Source organism: Schistocerca gregaria, chromosome 2 (assembly GCF_023897955.1).
Source record: "Schistocerca gregaria isolate iqSchGreg1 chromosome 2, iqSchGreg1.2, whole genome shotgun sequence".
Classification (NCBI taxonomy): Eukaryota; Metazoa; Arthropoda; class Insecta; order Orthoptera; family Acrididae; genus Schistocerca; species Schistocerca gregaria.
Genome location: NC_064921.1, coordinates 757,502,831 through 757,519,729, shown reverse-complemented (window position 1 = coordinate 757,519,729; position 16,899 = coordinate 757,502,831). Strand labels below are relative to the sequence as shown.

At 40.6% G+C, this 16,899-nt stretch overlaps 1 protein-coding gene across 18 annotated transcripts in view; it reads left to right on the top strand.

The window, feature by feature from the left end:
* LOC126334957 (kinesin-like protein unc-104) overlaps nt 1–16,899 on the top strand; it is a 331,002-nt gene that overhangs the window by 257,442 nt on the left and 56,661 nt on the right. For all 18 annotated transcript variants that reach the window (XM_049997727.1, XM_049997726.1, XM_049997724.1 and 15 more), the window contains one exon: nt 2,455–2,626. In XM_049997727.1, the coding sequence (XP_049853684.1) occupies nt 2,455–2,626 (172 nt within the window). The remainder of the gene's footprint in view (nt 1–2,454; nt 2,627–16,899) is intronic.

Here is a 16,899-nt window from a genome sequence, read left to right as displayed (position 1 = left end):
GACAAACTAGAAAGATCTTGGAGTACACAGAAAGCAGTAAGAACATGTAGTGAATCACCGAAATGAGAAACAATCTGAAGGATGCTGGCATAAGAAATTAACATATACAAGTCAAAAGTCAAACATTCACACACACAAAGCACTCAGGTGGAAAGTGATCCAAGAGGTCAAGAAATTCAAGAGAGGAACAACTGGGTCATAAGAAAGGAAGAAAGCGTGTGGTGAAAAGATTAAAGCACCTGAGAAAACCTCTCATCAAGTAGACACTTCATATGGTCCTCTAGTGGCTTGTATGTGTGTAATAATAATAATAATAATAATAGTAGCGTTTTTGTTTTGCATGTTGGTATTCCGATTGCTTTGGGTTTATTTATCAATTGTCATTTTTTATTTGTAGTTCACTGTTGTTATCTGAGTTGACATATTGTCATTTGGAGATAGTGAGTGGAGCTGTGGGCGCTAGACAATGGAGTGCCAAGTGGAAAAATGGAACATTTCTGACATATTCTTGTGTTTGAATTCAATATAGGGATGACAGTAGTGGAGGCAGCCACGAACATTTCCGCCATGTGTGGGGATAATACCACTGAATAGAGCATGACAAGAAAATGATTTTCTCATTTTAAGGTGGATTGTTTTGATGTTAATGTATCTCCACATTCAGGAAGACGTTTGGGGTTTGATGAAGATCACTTAAACTCATTAATCCATAACGATAGATTGCATTGTACTTGAAAAGGAGCAAATGTGATGAACTGTGATCATTCCACATTGTGTGGCATTTGCATACAATGGAGAAGATTCAAAAATCGGATGTATGGGTATTGCATGCTCTAAGCCAAAATCACATAAATCATTGGGTGGCCATATGAACATTACTGGTTGTCTTCAATTGGCTCATGAACAACACTGAGCATTCCTATACTGTATCATTACTGGTGATGAGAAAGTGTCTCAGTGTGCTAACATAAGGAAAAGGCAGGAATGGTTGAGCACAAAAAAAGCAGTAACTCCCCATATTAGGTGGACTGTATATCGTGGCAGTCTGCCATGACTGTAAGCAAACGAGAACTTCGGCAGCCTGAGGGGAGAGGAGTCGTGCAAAGGAGTAACCCTGCCTCCCTCTCGAACAACTACCATCCTACATCCGCGTTCTGTGCTTCCACAAAAGCATAATGGTCGTAGGGATCGCTGTGATTCATTTTGTTGTGGTGAGAGCCACATTTGAATCCCTTGATGCATCAGGATTAGTCTCTTCACTCATTTAAAAATGAGGAATAAAAACAAGCAATTCACAACACAAAGAAAACTGGAGTACACAAAGCATTTGGTAGTGGCTGCAGCCCAACTGTATGCTCTAGTTGGCAGTGGTGTTTCAGGCCTGACCTCTACTAGTATCTCATGCAACGATATTTCAAATTACTCTCCACCTAAAACTGCTGTGATGTAGTGTCTGCACAATACAAAGACCTGACCTCATCCACCAAAGATAACATGATGCATCTGGTGGAATAGCAATGGTATGGTGTGCTACAAATTGCTTTCCTGAGGTGTAACTGTTATAGCAAGAACAAATGCGATTTAAGGAACATAGTACTTTACAGAGCCAATGTACAATACAGAGAAGTACATGTTGCACATAGCACTGAACACATTGAATGGACAACAGTAATACAGGTTACTGAATATGACAAACACTCATTTGCAATCACTTAAATAATATTGTTTCTCTGATGGCTCACCACAGTGCACCACGTGGCCAACCCAGGTGGTCTCAATAAGTGGGCCTGTGAACTGTATGGATGCACAATCTCTGAAATCACACACATCATGAGGGAAGGTACATCATAACCATCATTGCTGATATTTATTGTCACAACTGAGATGCCTTGCAGATGCAATCCAAGCATGACATCCAGGAAGACTTGTGAAGTGGTGCCACTCCACAATAATGCCTGCCCACATTCTTCTAGACTGATAAAAAGCTCTATATAGGAATTGTGTTGGGAAGTTTTTCTGTACTTAATTTTATTACCTGATCTTGTACCCTCAGACTTTCACCATTTACACTCTCTATTGAACAACTCTCAAGGAACTTCTTTTGTGGAAGACAATGTGCCCCAAACATGGCTCAAAGAGTCCTTCACCTCAAAACTGTGCGATTTCTAGACAGTCAGGGAATCAAAAAGTTAGCCCAGCATTGGCAGACAGTTGTAAATACTGAAGGAGAATATATTTTTGATGACTAAAATCTCTTTTAAGTGTGTGTATTGTGTTTATTAAACTTACAGAAAAATGATATGAACTTACATGTCAACCCAATATTAAACTCTTTTTGAGAAGGTGATTTTAATGCCTAGTGCAACTTGTTAGGTTATTTTATTTCTATTTACAGGTATTTGACACTTGTTATTTTGAAATTTCAGTTTATGCTCTGTGTATTTTGTCTTTCAGACCTTGATGGTGATGCAGATAGTGGTCGTGGTGATAGCTCTGTATCATCGGATATTAAAGAGGAAGACCTCCCAGAACATCTACAAATAGGGAAGGAATTTAAATTTAGGGTCACAGTACTGCAAGCTGTTGACATCTCTACGGAATATGCTGACATTTTCTGTCAGTTCAAGTGAGTTTCCTAGCTTGTCACTTAATTAGTTTTACACTGGAATAGAGCAGAAATCTCAACTGTGCACCAAGCAGCTACTGTTGTTTATACATTCTGTTGAATATTTATTGTGGTCGAATTTCAAGTCTTTGTGGATGATAAAATGTTGGACAAATGACATCCATTATTGATGCTAATATAGTTACTGGAATGTCTATATAGTGTCTTCAACCAGCCCACATAATTACAAGCTTTATCAGTAAGAAGATACTTTATTATATTTTACTCTATAGTTCTTCAATACTAGGTTGTAAAATAGCGAGAACAGTGCATTTTCTCAATTATAAGAAACAGAGTATGCCCAAAAAATAAGTATCTGGTAATACATTTTCCTCTTGGAGGGTGTACATTAGGTGCGTATCCTGAGATATAAAACTGGAGTGAATATTGACATTAAGATCCACATAAGGGAAGAGATGAAATTTTTTAAAGAAAAAGTTTCAGAAGTATAGGTGTGATTATTTTCACTGATTTAAACAAAGCTTTTGACCATTCTTCATGGAGTTAACCATCACACATTTGTGAACACCGAGAACTTCATAAAATCGTAATCTGTCCCTCTAAATTACTGAAGAAACTGTGCAGGTAAAATATCATAGCCAAATATCACAGCGATAAAAGGAAGCTCTACTTTACACACTTGAAAGGAGCAGAAGCAAAAGCAGTTGCAAATTTTTTAAAGTAATGAGTGAGAGTAGATGTAATTTACAGCATAGAATGGGACTAATACATTAAAACAGAAAGAAGTTCTGCTTACCATGCACAATGAATCAACAGATACCATAGACATTTGACTTACAGCCTTTCCTAATCCAGCTCCTTTCCTGTTCTTTGTAAGAGTAGGTGGGTACCAGGAAGCAGTAACACGCTATACAGCAAATACAAGAAGCAGAACGGTGAGCAAATGATACAGAGTGAAAGGAACCAAGCTGGCTAGGTAGTTAAATAGGTATTATTATGTATTTAGTCTGTTTTACACAGTAATGTGCATCAAAAGGGTGCCACCCTTCAGGCACTCTAGTTATGGTGCCACACTGAGTTCTAATATATTGTATGTAGATGACACTCACAAAAGGACCAATTTCTGCTTCCGCTACAAGATTTGTACACAACTAATGATATCAGTTGCCACAATGTACACTGATATCCTGATCTGTTTTTGTGTTAACTGATGCAAGGTTATATTGCCAATCACTGTATTAATAGCAACAAAAGGTGACTTCCACTTAGTTCATGCAACAGTTCAAAGCCAGCTCACCAGTTCAGTCCAGTTCAAAACTGTCTCAAAAAAATCCAAGTGCCTAAAGTTCTACAGTTCCTGTCTATGTCACTTGACACTATCTTCAGTTTCACATACAAGTACGTACAAGTAGTTGTCAATCTGATCAATGACAAATGTTAAATGAAATTATTAGTCACTAACAGAATTGAGTGCTGTCAAATTCAGCAGTTCTGCCAAGCACTTTTAGAGTAGATAGTATCCCCTATACATTAGGCTAGGCAAGATGGACATCAAATACCAAGCCACTATGTGTCAACGCTAAAAGCTGAGTATTACTTTTGTACACAGACTTGGAAGGTAGGAGACAAGGTATTGGCAGAAGTAAAGCTATGAGGACGGGGCATGAGTCGTGCTTGGGTAGCTCAGTTGGTAGAGCACTTGCTCGTGAAAGGCAAAGGTCCAGAGTTCGAGTCTCGGTCCGGCACACAGTTTTAATCTGCCAGGAAGTTTCATATCAGCGCACACTCTGCTGCAGAGTGAAAGTTTCATTGTGGAAACATCTCCCATGGTGTGGATAAGCCATGTCTCCGCAATATCCTTTCTTTCAGGAGTGCTAGTTCTGCAAGGTTCACAGGAGAGCTTCTGTAAAGTTTGGAAGGTAGGAGACGAGGTACTGGCAGAAGTAAAGCTGTGAGGACGGGGCGTGAGTCGAGCTTGGGTAGCTCAGTTGATAGAGCACTTGCCCGCGAAAGGCAAAGGTCCCGAGTTCGAGGCTCGGTCCAGCACACAGTTTTAATCTGCCAGAAAGTTTCAGACTTAATAAATGTTTACTACTTGACTATTTTGGTTGTCCAATGTATGTATGTTTTAAAGTCCTCCATTTTCATAAAGATGCAAAGTGCGCATGCCAGCAAGCTTGCATTGCAGCTGAATATCAGCAACTAGAAGTTTGCTGCCTGCTACCTCTGATGTTTTGCACCATAAACTTGTGATCAACACAATAGGCATCTTCTACATTGCAAATAATACTCTGCTACAGTATTTGTCATGCAATGCAGTCATTCGCTGGCCTATATTAACACTTCTACTGTCAACGACCTGAAGACTAGTTTGAACACCAGAGTGCTTCACTAGGCGTAGTCCTACAGAAGGTGTGCTGCTGCCTTCTTCTGAACTTAACATTAACTCTAAACCATGGGGCAGCATTTTTCATATTAACGAACACCAGAAAAGAATCAAACTCCCAATTATAAAACAGCTTCAAATGCCTGATTTCTTTACATATGAGTTAATGTTTTAAAAATTTTTGATGATAGGCTTGTAAGGGAGAAAAAGTGCAGAAAAGGTTTGAAATCACACTTAAAAAGTTCATTGGAAGTCACTAAGTACTATTATTATGAGAGACTGGATAAATACAGTGTCGGTAATTTGAACTCTATTTTAAGCACAAACAAATTTTTCACACATCATTGTTTATGACATATGTCCTGAACTATCGTACGATAATATACTTACATTCAGTAATACATGTAGATACTTTCTGTAAAGTGTCTTGTGAATAGAGTTAGTGGTAAAGTAGTAATAAATTAAATGGCATGCCTAATGTTGAAGTTTTACTATGCACCATTTTATGCAGAAGCTAGTTTTTCATGCATCTAAATGTCTATGATGCCACACCTCCAGAAGTGTGTCATACAATGATATAATTTTGGAAGTACATTCTGTGCTATATTTGGATCCTGTCAGCAAACTGCATTACAAATAGAGTCATAGTGAAGAAATAATAAATTAAATGTCAGTTCTGATGCTGAATGTTCACTGCTTGAAGTAAGTGATAACTTGTTTTTTTTTTTCCTTTCATCATTTTGTGGGGATGTCAGTGAGGAAAGATTTTGTAAAAAATTTGAAATTATGTGTAAAGTTTGTTGGCTGTCACTAAGTGCTCTTATTCTCAAATACTGGATGAATAAGGTCTGCGGCCTTCAGGAGCTCAGCATTTATTTGCTTGGCGACCCCTGGGTTTCTGAGCTGGGAACTGGTAAGTGCTGCCAACCCCTATCACTGTAAGCTCTGGGCATGCTTCAGCAACCACCGTGCAGTGTGTCGGTGGAATATTGTGTGTCTCAGGGAATGGGGATCTTGGCTTGCCCGCCCAGGCTAGTGAGGAATGAAAAATCTGTATAAAAGAACCTCAATCTCGTGGTCCGTGCCAATACAGGATTCTGATTACAGTGACAGTGTACAGGAGGTCGAGCAGTCAGGACATTTGAGTGGGCATCCAGGACTGCCATTAAATGACAGAACAGAAAATTAGGTGAAATAAAGAGAATATATTTCAGTGTACTGTATACAAAGTGTGCACCAAGGGTCGGAAGTTACCAGGTTTAGTCCAGTCTAGGAGGTCGAACAACTAATTGAAGTGGGCAACGGAAAGGGAGGCGGTTCATGTTAATTGATATTGGTGGCCAGTCACGGAATGCAGAGCCAGTGGCTCTGCCTCCAAAAGACATCTGTTCTGCTTGAAGTCTGTATCACAAGAGAGAGAGGCAACTGTGTTTTGCAATGCAGACTCCTCCAGTGTCCATGTGAGCTGTACCCCACGCATGCTATTGGCTAAAACCAATGGCATGAATTTGCTAGTGATCTCAACAGAGAGCTGAGGACATCTCTTGTGAGCACCTTTAACTGGACAGAACTCTCTCGGTTCTGAAAGACAGAAACTTGTGTCATGTAGGCCTAGCTGAAGTTTTTTTATCCTCCTCCCAGCGGAAAGGGTGGGCCACTGATAGGTACCAACACCCATTCAAGTAAGAGGGCTCGTGTAGCCAGTTTTCCTGACTCATGAGCGAAATCTTTTGAGTTTCAGGTCTAGTAACAGAACACATGTGCCAGTCAGAATGTGTTTTTAATTGTCAAAAGGAAAAAGGACAGATTTGAGAAAGTTTCACCTTTCTTTTTTAAAAGAGGTCTAGAATGCATTGCTGACAGTTTAAAATGTGTTAAGCAATTGCATAATGGGACACTGCTGGAGGAAACCACTAGTTCCCAACAAGATAAGAATCTACATAATGCACAATGCCTTGATGAATATGCCATTAAAACTGAGCTGCACACCACCTTGAATTACAGCAAAGGTGTTTTGATGTGCAGGGATCTGGTGGACATTCCCAAGGAGGAACTGAAAGATGAGTGGGCTCCAAAAGGAATAGTTGACATGCAAAATACGAGTATCATGAAGAGGGTGGATTGGGATCTTGTGAAGTCTGACTCCTTTCTCCTGATGTTTAATAGCACGAAACTTTCTGAGCATGTTAAGGCAAGTTTCCTCTGCCTAAGTGTGCAGCCTTATGTACCCAACCCAGTGCAGTGTTTCAAATGCCAGCGCATTGGGCACAATACTGTTGGGTGTCAAGGAGAAGCTACTTATGGCAAATGTGGTAAGACCACCCATCAAGGTGTCCCTTGTTCATCTTCACTGAAGAGTGTGAATTGCTCTGAAGCTCACCCTGTCTGGAGCCGGCACTGCAACATGTATCTGCAAGAACGTTAAATACAAGAGCTTAAAACTATGAACCACGTCCTATATAATGAGGCCAAAACAATGTAGAAAGCCATGCCCAACTGTTGCTACCTCTTTCAGTTTGGTTGTTAAACAGCCAGTGTGGAAAGTTGACGCTGCTACACAGAGGCTGCTAGTGTCAGCACTAGTACCTGCATTTATTCATGAACTTATGCTGCTGCTGTCATTTCTAAGCCTGTCCCTCTGCCCAGAACTTCATAAAAAGGCATGATTGCTGACATTGTGGAGCTCCGTGCTCCTGCAAAGATTTCGTCTGGTAAGCTGTCCAGTGCTGCCACAACCACAGCCACAGTTGTGGCTGCAAGCTCTACACAAGGCAAAATGTCCGCCACAGGTAGAATCGTCGCCAACCTTTCTGACACATCTGTCTTGTTTCTTCTTTAGAGGCTATGGAACTTGATGTTGGACTGGGGTGATCCCCTCGCCCCAAGATTGAGCCTCCATCTGTTGTTGGCTCCCCTCCACAGCTGAAAGTCGGGATCCAAGTGCTACACCCTTGATAGGTGGCTCCATCCTCCAATGGAATCTTAATTGGCTCAGGACACATGTGCAGGAGCTGAAGTTCCTGACACAGAATGCCCCCTGTGCATGTGTTTGCAGGAAACAAATTTTAAGGCATCTGCTGCCCCTGTCCAACAGGACTGTACACCCTATAGCAAGGATGACCTGACTAGGGAAAGTGCCAAAGGAGGGGTTGCCGTGTTTCTCAAAAATGTGAACCACTCCTCTGCTCTTCCCTTGGTTACTGACCTGCAAGCAGTTGTAGTTAAAATTCATGCTGCTTGACATTCATGCACGTGGCAGAGGATTACAGCTTCCTCTCTGTATTTACCTCTGCTGGATGCAGTAGACTCTGAGGCTCTCACAGATCTTGTGGAACAAATCCCCAGACCATTTCTCCTCCTGAGAGTCTTCAGTGCCTATCATGTCCTGTGGGGCTCAACCTCTACTTGCTCATGGAGTCGGGTTTTGGAGAGCCTCCTTACATCTCTAGAGCTGTGCATCCTAAACACTGGTACTCCCACTCATTTCTGTGCTGCTGCTTTGTCATTCTCAGCCACTGACCTATCTATCTGCTTCCAATAATAAAATACCAAAAGCCGTTATTTTGGTTTTATTTGTTAGGCAACCAGTTTCGACATTACATTATGCCATTTTCAGGCCTATACAGTAAAGGTTACAAAAGAGCAATAAATACATAGAAAAAAGCCAGAGAGTGTTATCTAAAGAAAGGACCATACTTTGCCCAATAGTTACAGGAGTATCACCTTAATGAGCTGCATAGGAAAGACCTTGTAGCAGATGGTTAACTGTTGTCTGGTGTATGTGTTAGAGATAAGACAACTCCTTAGCCGTTCTCAGTGTGGATTCCAGAGATTTTGGTCCACTTTTGACAACCTGGCCCTGCTAGAGTTGAGTACTCAGCAGTCTTTCGTATGCAACCATCACTGTATCAGTATATTCTTTGGGATCAGTAAGATGTATGACACCACTTGATGACAGTGCATTCTTGCACAACTGCATATATGGGGCTTTCGTGGCCACCTCCCCATCTTCATACGGTCATTCATGTCTCAACGGTTTTTTCAGACCCAAGTTGGTGATGCCCTGTCAGATTGTATTGAGCAAGAGAATGGTGTCCTTCAGGGCAGTGTTTTAAGTGTTCCAAGTGTTTCCTCTTTGCCATAGCCATAAACCGTATCATGTCTGTGGTGAAGAGTCCTGTACAGTGCTCCATATTTGTGGGCAATTTTGCTGTCTTCTGTTCCTCTTCCAGTGTTGCAACAGCAAGCTATCAGTTGCAACTTGCAGTGCAGAGTTTAGAGGAATGTGCTGCAAAGATAGGTTTTCAGTTTTCTGCAGATAAGTGTGTGTGTGTGTGTGTGTGTGTGTGTGTGTGTGTGTAATCGTTACTATACTTGAGAGACCTGAAGGCCAGAACCCTGAAGGCATTAAATCTCTTAAAGTGCCTTAGCAACAAGTCTTGCGGAGTGGACAGGACGGGTCTCCTCCAGTTTTATTGGGCTTTCATGCATTCGCTGCAAGACTATGGATGCACGCACGGTGTATGGATCAGTGAGGCCTTCTTACATGAAGATCAAAAATGGTTCAAATGGTTCTAAGCACTAGGGGGCTTAATATATGAGGTCATCAGTCCCCTAGACTTAGAACTACTTAAACCTAACTACCAACTAACCTAAGGACATCACTCACATCCAAGCCCGAGGCAGGATTCGAAACTGAGACCATAGCAGCAGTGCGGTCCCGGACTGAAACACTTAGAATGGCTCGGCCACAGCGGCCGGCTATGAAGATCATTGATGCTGTCCACCACAAGGGGATTTGGCTGGCCACAGGTGCTTACAGGATCAGTCCCATACCCAGCCTCCATGCTGAGGCCAAGGTAACCCCACTTACCATCCGGCGGCTGCTCTTCATGGTGCATCAGGCATGTAAGATCCTCACAGCTCTGACTTCACCAGCACAACATATTGTTTCTTGTCTGCCTTTGGAAGGCCTCTTCTCCAACCGTCCATGAGCCACAATGATGTTTGGGATCCGTGTGCAGCACATGCTGAAATCACTCAGTGTTGAGCAAGTACAACCTCAAATCCCAAGTTTTAACTGTCTGCTGCCCTTGTTCCTGCAGAGGCCCAGCGTCATTTTAGATTTAGTGCAGTACACAGTACTGGAGAGATTGCACTCCTGCTTCTGTTTTTAATTCGATATTTTCAGACATTTTATATGAGCACCACAACTACGCAGATGTCTTTACAGATAGGCCTAAGCAAGGGGATTCTGTTGGTTGCTGTGTCATTTTTCCAGATTATGTCCTCAGGGTCCAATTGCCTCAAGAATTTATTATCTCCGATGCAGAATTATATGTTATCTTGCGGGCACTGGAGCAGATGAGACTTTCATCCAGTGCCAAATTTCTTGTCTGTTCAGATTCTCTGATCGCCCTTTACTATCTCAACATTTGTACCCAGCAGATAAAGTCATCCAGAATATCCAGGATGCCCTCCTCCAACTACAATGCTTGGGAAAGGAGGTGTCTCCCTGCTGGGTACCTGGGCACATGGAAATTTCGGGGAACAAAAGGGCAGTTCGAACAGCCAAAGACGCGTGTCATGATCACCAGCTATTTCAGTGTGCCATCCTTCTGCGTGCTACCACCTCGCTCGTGAGGTACAAAGTCCTGCATGAATGGGAAGATGAGAGCCTGGAAGTGACTGACAACAAGCTCCATGTCGTAAAGCCAACAACTTAGCCATGGCATACTTCCTTCCAGCCAAGTCAATGGAACGAGGTCTTTCTTACTCGTCTTCGCATAGATCACAGGCCCATGACACATGGATTCTCACTCCAGTGAGAGGACCCTCCAATATGTGGTGCTTGTGGCTGCAGATCACTGTGTGTCACATTTTATTGGACTGCATTTTATTTGCTGACCATTGAACTACAGCAGATTTCCCATTGGCTCTGCCCTCCATTTCGAGCAGTGTTCTAAGAAATGTGGTTCAAATTTTAAAGTTTTGTGAACTGTCCAACAGTTTTAACAAGATTTTAGGCAGATGGTTTTTAATATGTCAATCAAGTTTTTTGTACGAGGTCACCCAGTCACATTTCTCTGTGGTTTTCTTTTATCTCTTCTGCATTTTAATTTAATGTATAGCTGGTTTTCCTTCTAATTGGCTTTAGCGCTTATGAGACAGAGTGACTTTGTGGTCACTTCAAGTGCATGGGGGTACAGCAGTTTTAGTTTATCTCCACATTAAGCGTAAGGGCACTGGTGACCTCACTGTTACGCACCCATAAGACACACACACACACACACACACACACACACACACACACACACACAGGTACAACTCTCACACACTGAAGTCTGGATATTTGTGTGCTTTCAGCTATGCTGCCTCTAGAAGAACACACTGACTCTTTCTACAATACTGGTTATATTATGTTAAACTTTTAACATATGATTATACCTCTTAATGAGTAGATTACTACACCATTTTAATTTTTTAAATTTGGTCAATAATTAGAGGAAATACTTAAAGTGAAATTTTTGTTGCCCGTGGAAGCCATTAGGTAGGCAACCTGCAACTGTTGTTGGGTTCTGGAATAGTTGCTTAGTAATGTAGACTGCCAGAGGGGAAAGAAATTGAGCTAGTTTGCATACGTTTCTTCTGAGTCTTATTATGTTGTCACCCATTATTTCATTAAATAACTGAAATATTATATCCCACAAGCCTTAAGGTTACTTGATTTTTGCACTAATAGTGCTGCCTCAGGATATTTTCCGCTTAGGAACATTTCTTATGCAGAATTCATAAAGTTTAATTTTAAAAACTTACTAAAGTTTTTGAATAACTATAACTGTTGGTAAGGGCCAGTAATCAATAGGAATGAAAGTGATCAAACCTGTTTTAGAGTTAAAAAAGGTAAAAAAGTATAAGCTCAAACATTTACATTGAAAAGTAAATACATTGTAACACACCCTTATCCTCCTAAATAAGTAGTCCATGTTCAGAGAGTGTATCAGCAAGATGATTTGTAGTTTCTGTCTCTTGGGTTTTGAGAACTCATCATTTGACTAACAACAAAAGCACTGTGATGAAATTACACTAGTCATTTTATTAGTATTTTTTGTCACAAAATTCCTTATAATGTTTCACTAAACAACAGTTCGAGAAATAAGCAACTTTCCTATGAAAATTTGCAAGGCATATGCTGTGGGAAATGATTCTAACATTAAACTGAAAACATGCCAGGCCAACACAACAGTTGGGAAATTTAACACAAGAGAGCTGAAATGGAAGTGACACTGGCACACAGTGTAAGTTGCCAGCTGTGTACTCCTACATTTAATTCCTGCATGTCTGATACAAATCAATATTATCTTCTATGATATATTCTACATCTACATTATATTATGCAAACCACTGTGAATTGCATGGCAGTGTGTACCAGTTATTATGGCTTCTTCCAGTTCCATTCACGTATTGAGTGTGGGAAGAGTGGTTGTTTAAATAACTCTGTCTGCACTGTAATTAAACTTATCTTGTTCTCGCAACCTCTACTTGAGCGATAAGGAGGGAGTTGTTATAGTATATTCATAGAATCATCATTTAAAACTGGTTCTCGAAACTTTGTAAGAAGGCTTTCTCAGGATAGTTTACATCTATCTTCAAAAGTCTGCCAGTTCGAGTTTCTGCATGATCCCTATGACACTGTCCGAAGGGTCAAACAAAAGTGTGATCATTCATGCTTCCCTTCTTTGTATGTGGTGAATCCATTAGTCCTATTTGGTACAGGTCCCACACACTTGGGCAGTATTCCAGAATGGGTCACATGAGTGATTTGTAAGCAATCTCCTTTGTAGACTAATTGCATTTTTCCAGTATTCTACCGATAAACCAAAGTCCACCAGCTGCTTTACCCATGACTGAGCCTATATTTTATATCCTTATAACATGTGACATCAGTTATTTGTGGGAGTTGGCCAATTCCAACTGTGTGCCATTGATATTATAGTCATAGGATACTACATTTATTTGTTAAGTGGAGTGCACAATTTTACCATATCTGAACAATTAAACAAATTGACAATTTTTGCACCACTTTAAAATCTTGTCAAGTTCTGACTGAATATTTATGCACCTTCTTTCAGACAGTACTTCACCATAGACAATAGCAAGGGTCCCAACAAATTTCCATGAGGCACACCCGAAGTTACTTTTACATATAACTATGATTTTTCATCCGAAGTAACGTTCTGTCTCTCCCCACCGAAAATCCTTTGTTTGATACCCATGTGTTCATACTTTTGACAATAAACAAAGATCTGATATGGAATCGAATGCTTTTTGCAAATCAAGAAAAATGGCATTTGCCTGACTACCTTTATCCGAAGCTTTAAGTAAGTCATGTGAGAAAAATGCGAGTTCGGCTTCACGTGATCGATCTGAGATTCTACACAAAATCAGTTTCATGTGTCATCATTCCTGTAACATCAAGCAAGCCCTACATCAGAAATACAAAGTGTTTCATAAATCTAACGAATATTTCCACAGCATTCTGTAATGCCAAAGGCCAATTTTCAGTATCATACAGTGGATCAAAATTGTAATTAGGGACCATCGTAGATTGGCAGTTCTCTTTGCATGCAAATCTTGTTTTGTAATATACTGACTAAACTGTTTGGTCATGAGAAGAGAGAGGCTAAAATATTACAAAAACTAAAATCAGTATGAAAATTTCAAAATCAAAGCTAAACAGAATGTGGTTTATACACACATTAGAAGATGTCATTTTAATCATAGCTTACAAATCTGAACACGGATTTTTCCAGGACACAGTTTTCCATAAGTTATCAATGCATTTGTATTAATTTTTCAATAAATTGATATTAATTAGAACAGTGGCATTGTAAAACATGAATTACCTGTATTGAGATATTTTGACCTTGTATATTGACTGTGACACTTTGGTGGCTCTTCAGGTCAAGCAGTACATTAATATCAGACTTTCCAGAGATAGTTCTTGGAAGCTATCATCCACAAAACTTATTATGTCACTGTGAATAAGAGGCAGTTCTGAATTCCAGTAATGTTAGTAATATTGGGGATAATTTCTAACAGAGACACTAAATACAAAAACTTGAATCCCATAAACAGTGCTGATATATACAAGTAAAAAGATTGATATGGAAACAGAGAGATTATTTCAAGCAGTTTTATAAAGTAAATGAAACACTACCTTTCACAACATGATTTGGACTCCAAGACCACTGCCTCATTCCCAACTTCATCCTAACTCACAACAACTTCTCCTTTGAATGGAACATATATAAACAAATCCACAGCCCAGCCTCATGAGAACCCACATTACACCCTCCTATACCAAACTGTTTATGGCCCATCTAAAAACGAGCTTCCTAGCCTTCTTAAAAGACAAACCCCTTTTCTGGGTCAGGTTCATTGAGAACATCTTCATGATCTGGACTCAGGGCCAAGACACCCTATCCTCATCCCTTTATTGCCTCAGTACCTTCTCTCCCATATACCGCACCTGGTCCTTGTCAACTCAGTGTACCACCTTCCTGGACATCCATCTCCTCCTCTCTGATGGCTCCATCCATATCTTTGTCCACATATAACCCACCAACCATGAACAGTACTTGCCTTTCTACAGCAGTCATTCCTTTCACACCAAAAAATCCCTCCTGTACAGCCTGGCCACCCGGGGACAGCATACCTGCAGTGACAAGAGCTCCCATGCTCATTAGCTGAGTGTCTCACAAAGACCTTCACAGGCAAGCCCTATCCCCGAGACATAGTCTCACACACTCCCAGTTATACCACCACCCCAGAATCAGCTACAAAGTAGTGCCCCCTTCATCACCCAATACCAATCCAGACTGGAAAAACTGCCACACCCTTCGTCAGAGCTTTGCTTACGTGTCATCATACCTTGAAAAGAGGGGCATCCTAGCCAAGATTCTTCGCATGCCTCCTAAAGTGGTGTTCTGTTTCCCACCCAACCTCCACAAATCCCTAGTCCATCCCTGAGCCACCACCAATCCCAAACCCTTGCTACAGGGATCATATCCCTGTGGAAGATACAGGTGCAAGACTTGCCCAATCCACCCACCTATCATTGCCTACCGTATTTACACGAATCTAAGCCGCACTCAAATCTAAGCTGCACCTGAAAAATGAGATTCGAAATAAAGGGAAAAAAAATTTCCCGACTCTAAGCCGCACCTGAAATTTGAGACTCGAAATTCAAGGTGAGAGAAAAGTTTTAGGCTGCATCTCCAAATTGAAAGTGGTGCATTGTAATATGAGACACAATTTAGGTCGAATGAATGAAGATACAGCTGCAGTAGTTTGGTTTGACCCGTAAGCTTAGCAGTTAAGCTTTACCAGGTAGCCATTGCTATGCATCAGGCGCTGCGTCCATATTTATATGTGCTTTGTCTGGTCTGATTCGATTGCTTATTTTCCTTTGATCTCCTAAGTGCCGTTTTCTTTGTTATAGGTGTTTACGTCACTCTAAGCTGAAAATGCATTACTGTGCTGTGTCATGCATTGTTTGTCGCATTCTGATAGTGTGTGTTTACGGCCTGTCGCCGCTCGTGGCATGGCTTGCTTTTGTGCGCGTTACTGCTGCTTACAATTAATAATAATAATATATATATATATATTTTTTTTTTTAAAAAAAAGAGGAATCATCTCGTTAGCAAAACTATGGCATGAGACTGCTATTTGTTGTTGCTTACACTGCTGCTTTCTTTGATAATGATCAACAAGAATCAAATAATAGACTGCATATGATAGAACATGTTCTGAATGAGAGTTAGGCGAAAATTTTTCTCCGTTTGAAAATCTTTGTGGCCGCTTCTTTAGTACATCAAATTCTGCACAGTTGCCGTGCTTCATTTCTGACTGTATCACTATTACGCATAAGAATAATATGTATATAAACATGACACAATAGGTATATTTTTCCACATTTACTGTTGTGCCACTCTAATTTTGTAGTTTATTAGGCAGACAGGATTTAAATGAGATAGCAGCAAACACGAAAGAATACATGGCAAAATGTTTATATTCGTATTATTCTTATGGTGCAGAAAATACTGCATGTGATTCACATTTCATCAGGTTCCTATTAGCAACAATCTCTTCTCACAGGCAGGAAAAAATTCAGAACGTAGAGTTGGCCACATTAGGTTGACAAACATCCCAAACAGTCTTGCCAGTCGGCTTTTCATAGTGTATTGAAATTCTGCTACATTCGAAGATGAACAATACGGAATTTGTATTTACTTCGTTGGATAATGTATGAAAATGCAGTGATTGAAACTCGTCTTCCACTTTTTTTTTTTTTTTTTTTTTTTAATTTATTTACTGACGCAGAGGTTTTGGCGCCAGTACTTATCTTTGTGCCTACAAAGCATGGGTGTGTAGCGCTACGTATATTCGACAGCAGAAGTTAGTTGTGGCGGCACCTACCAACATTTTTCAGAACTTCCGCTTGCTTTGCACTCGATTTTAAGCCGCAGGTGGTTTTTTGATTACAAAAACTTAAAAAAAGTGCGGCTTAGATTCGAGTAAATACGGTATCCCAGTCCAGTCACAGGATTATCGTACTGCATCAGAAGCCTGGCCACGTGTGTGAAAGCAGCCATGTCATATACCAGCTCTGCTGCAATTATTAAATTGCATTGTATATTTGTATGGCTACGAACCAGCTGGCCACCAGGATGAATAGCTGCCATCAGACTGTGGCCAAAACCAAAGTAGACCGCCCCATAGCACAACAAGCAGCTGAACAGAACATGTTTGTTTGTTTTGTAAATAAAAACCACCTTTTCTTTGCTGTGCTGTATTGTATTTCTCCCAGACGCATTATGCCATT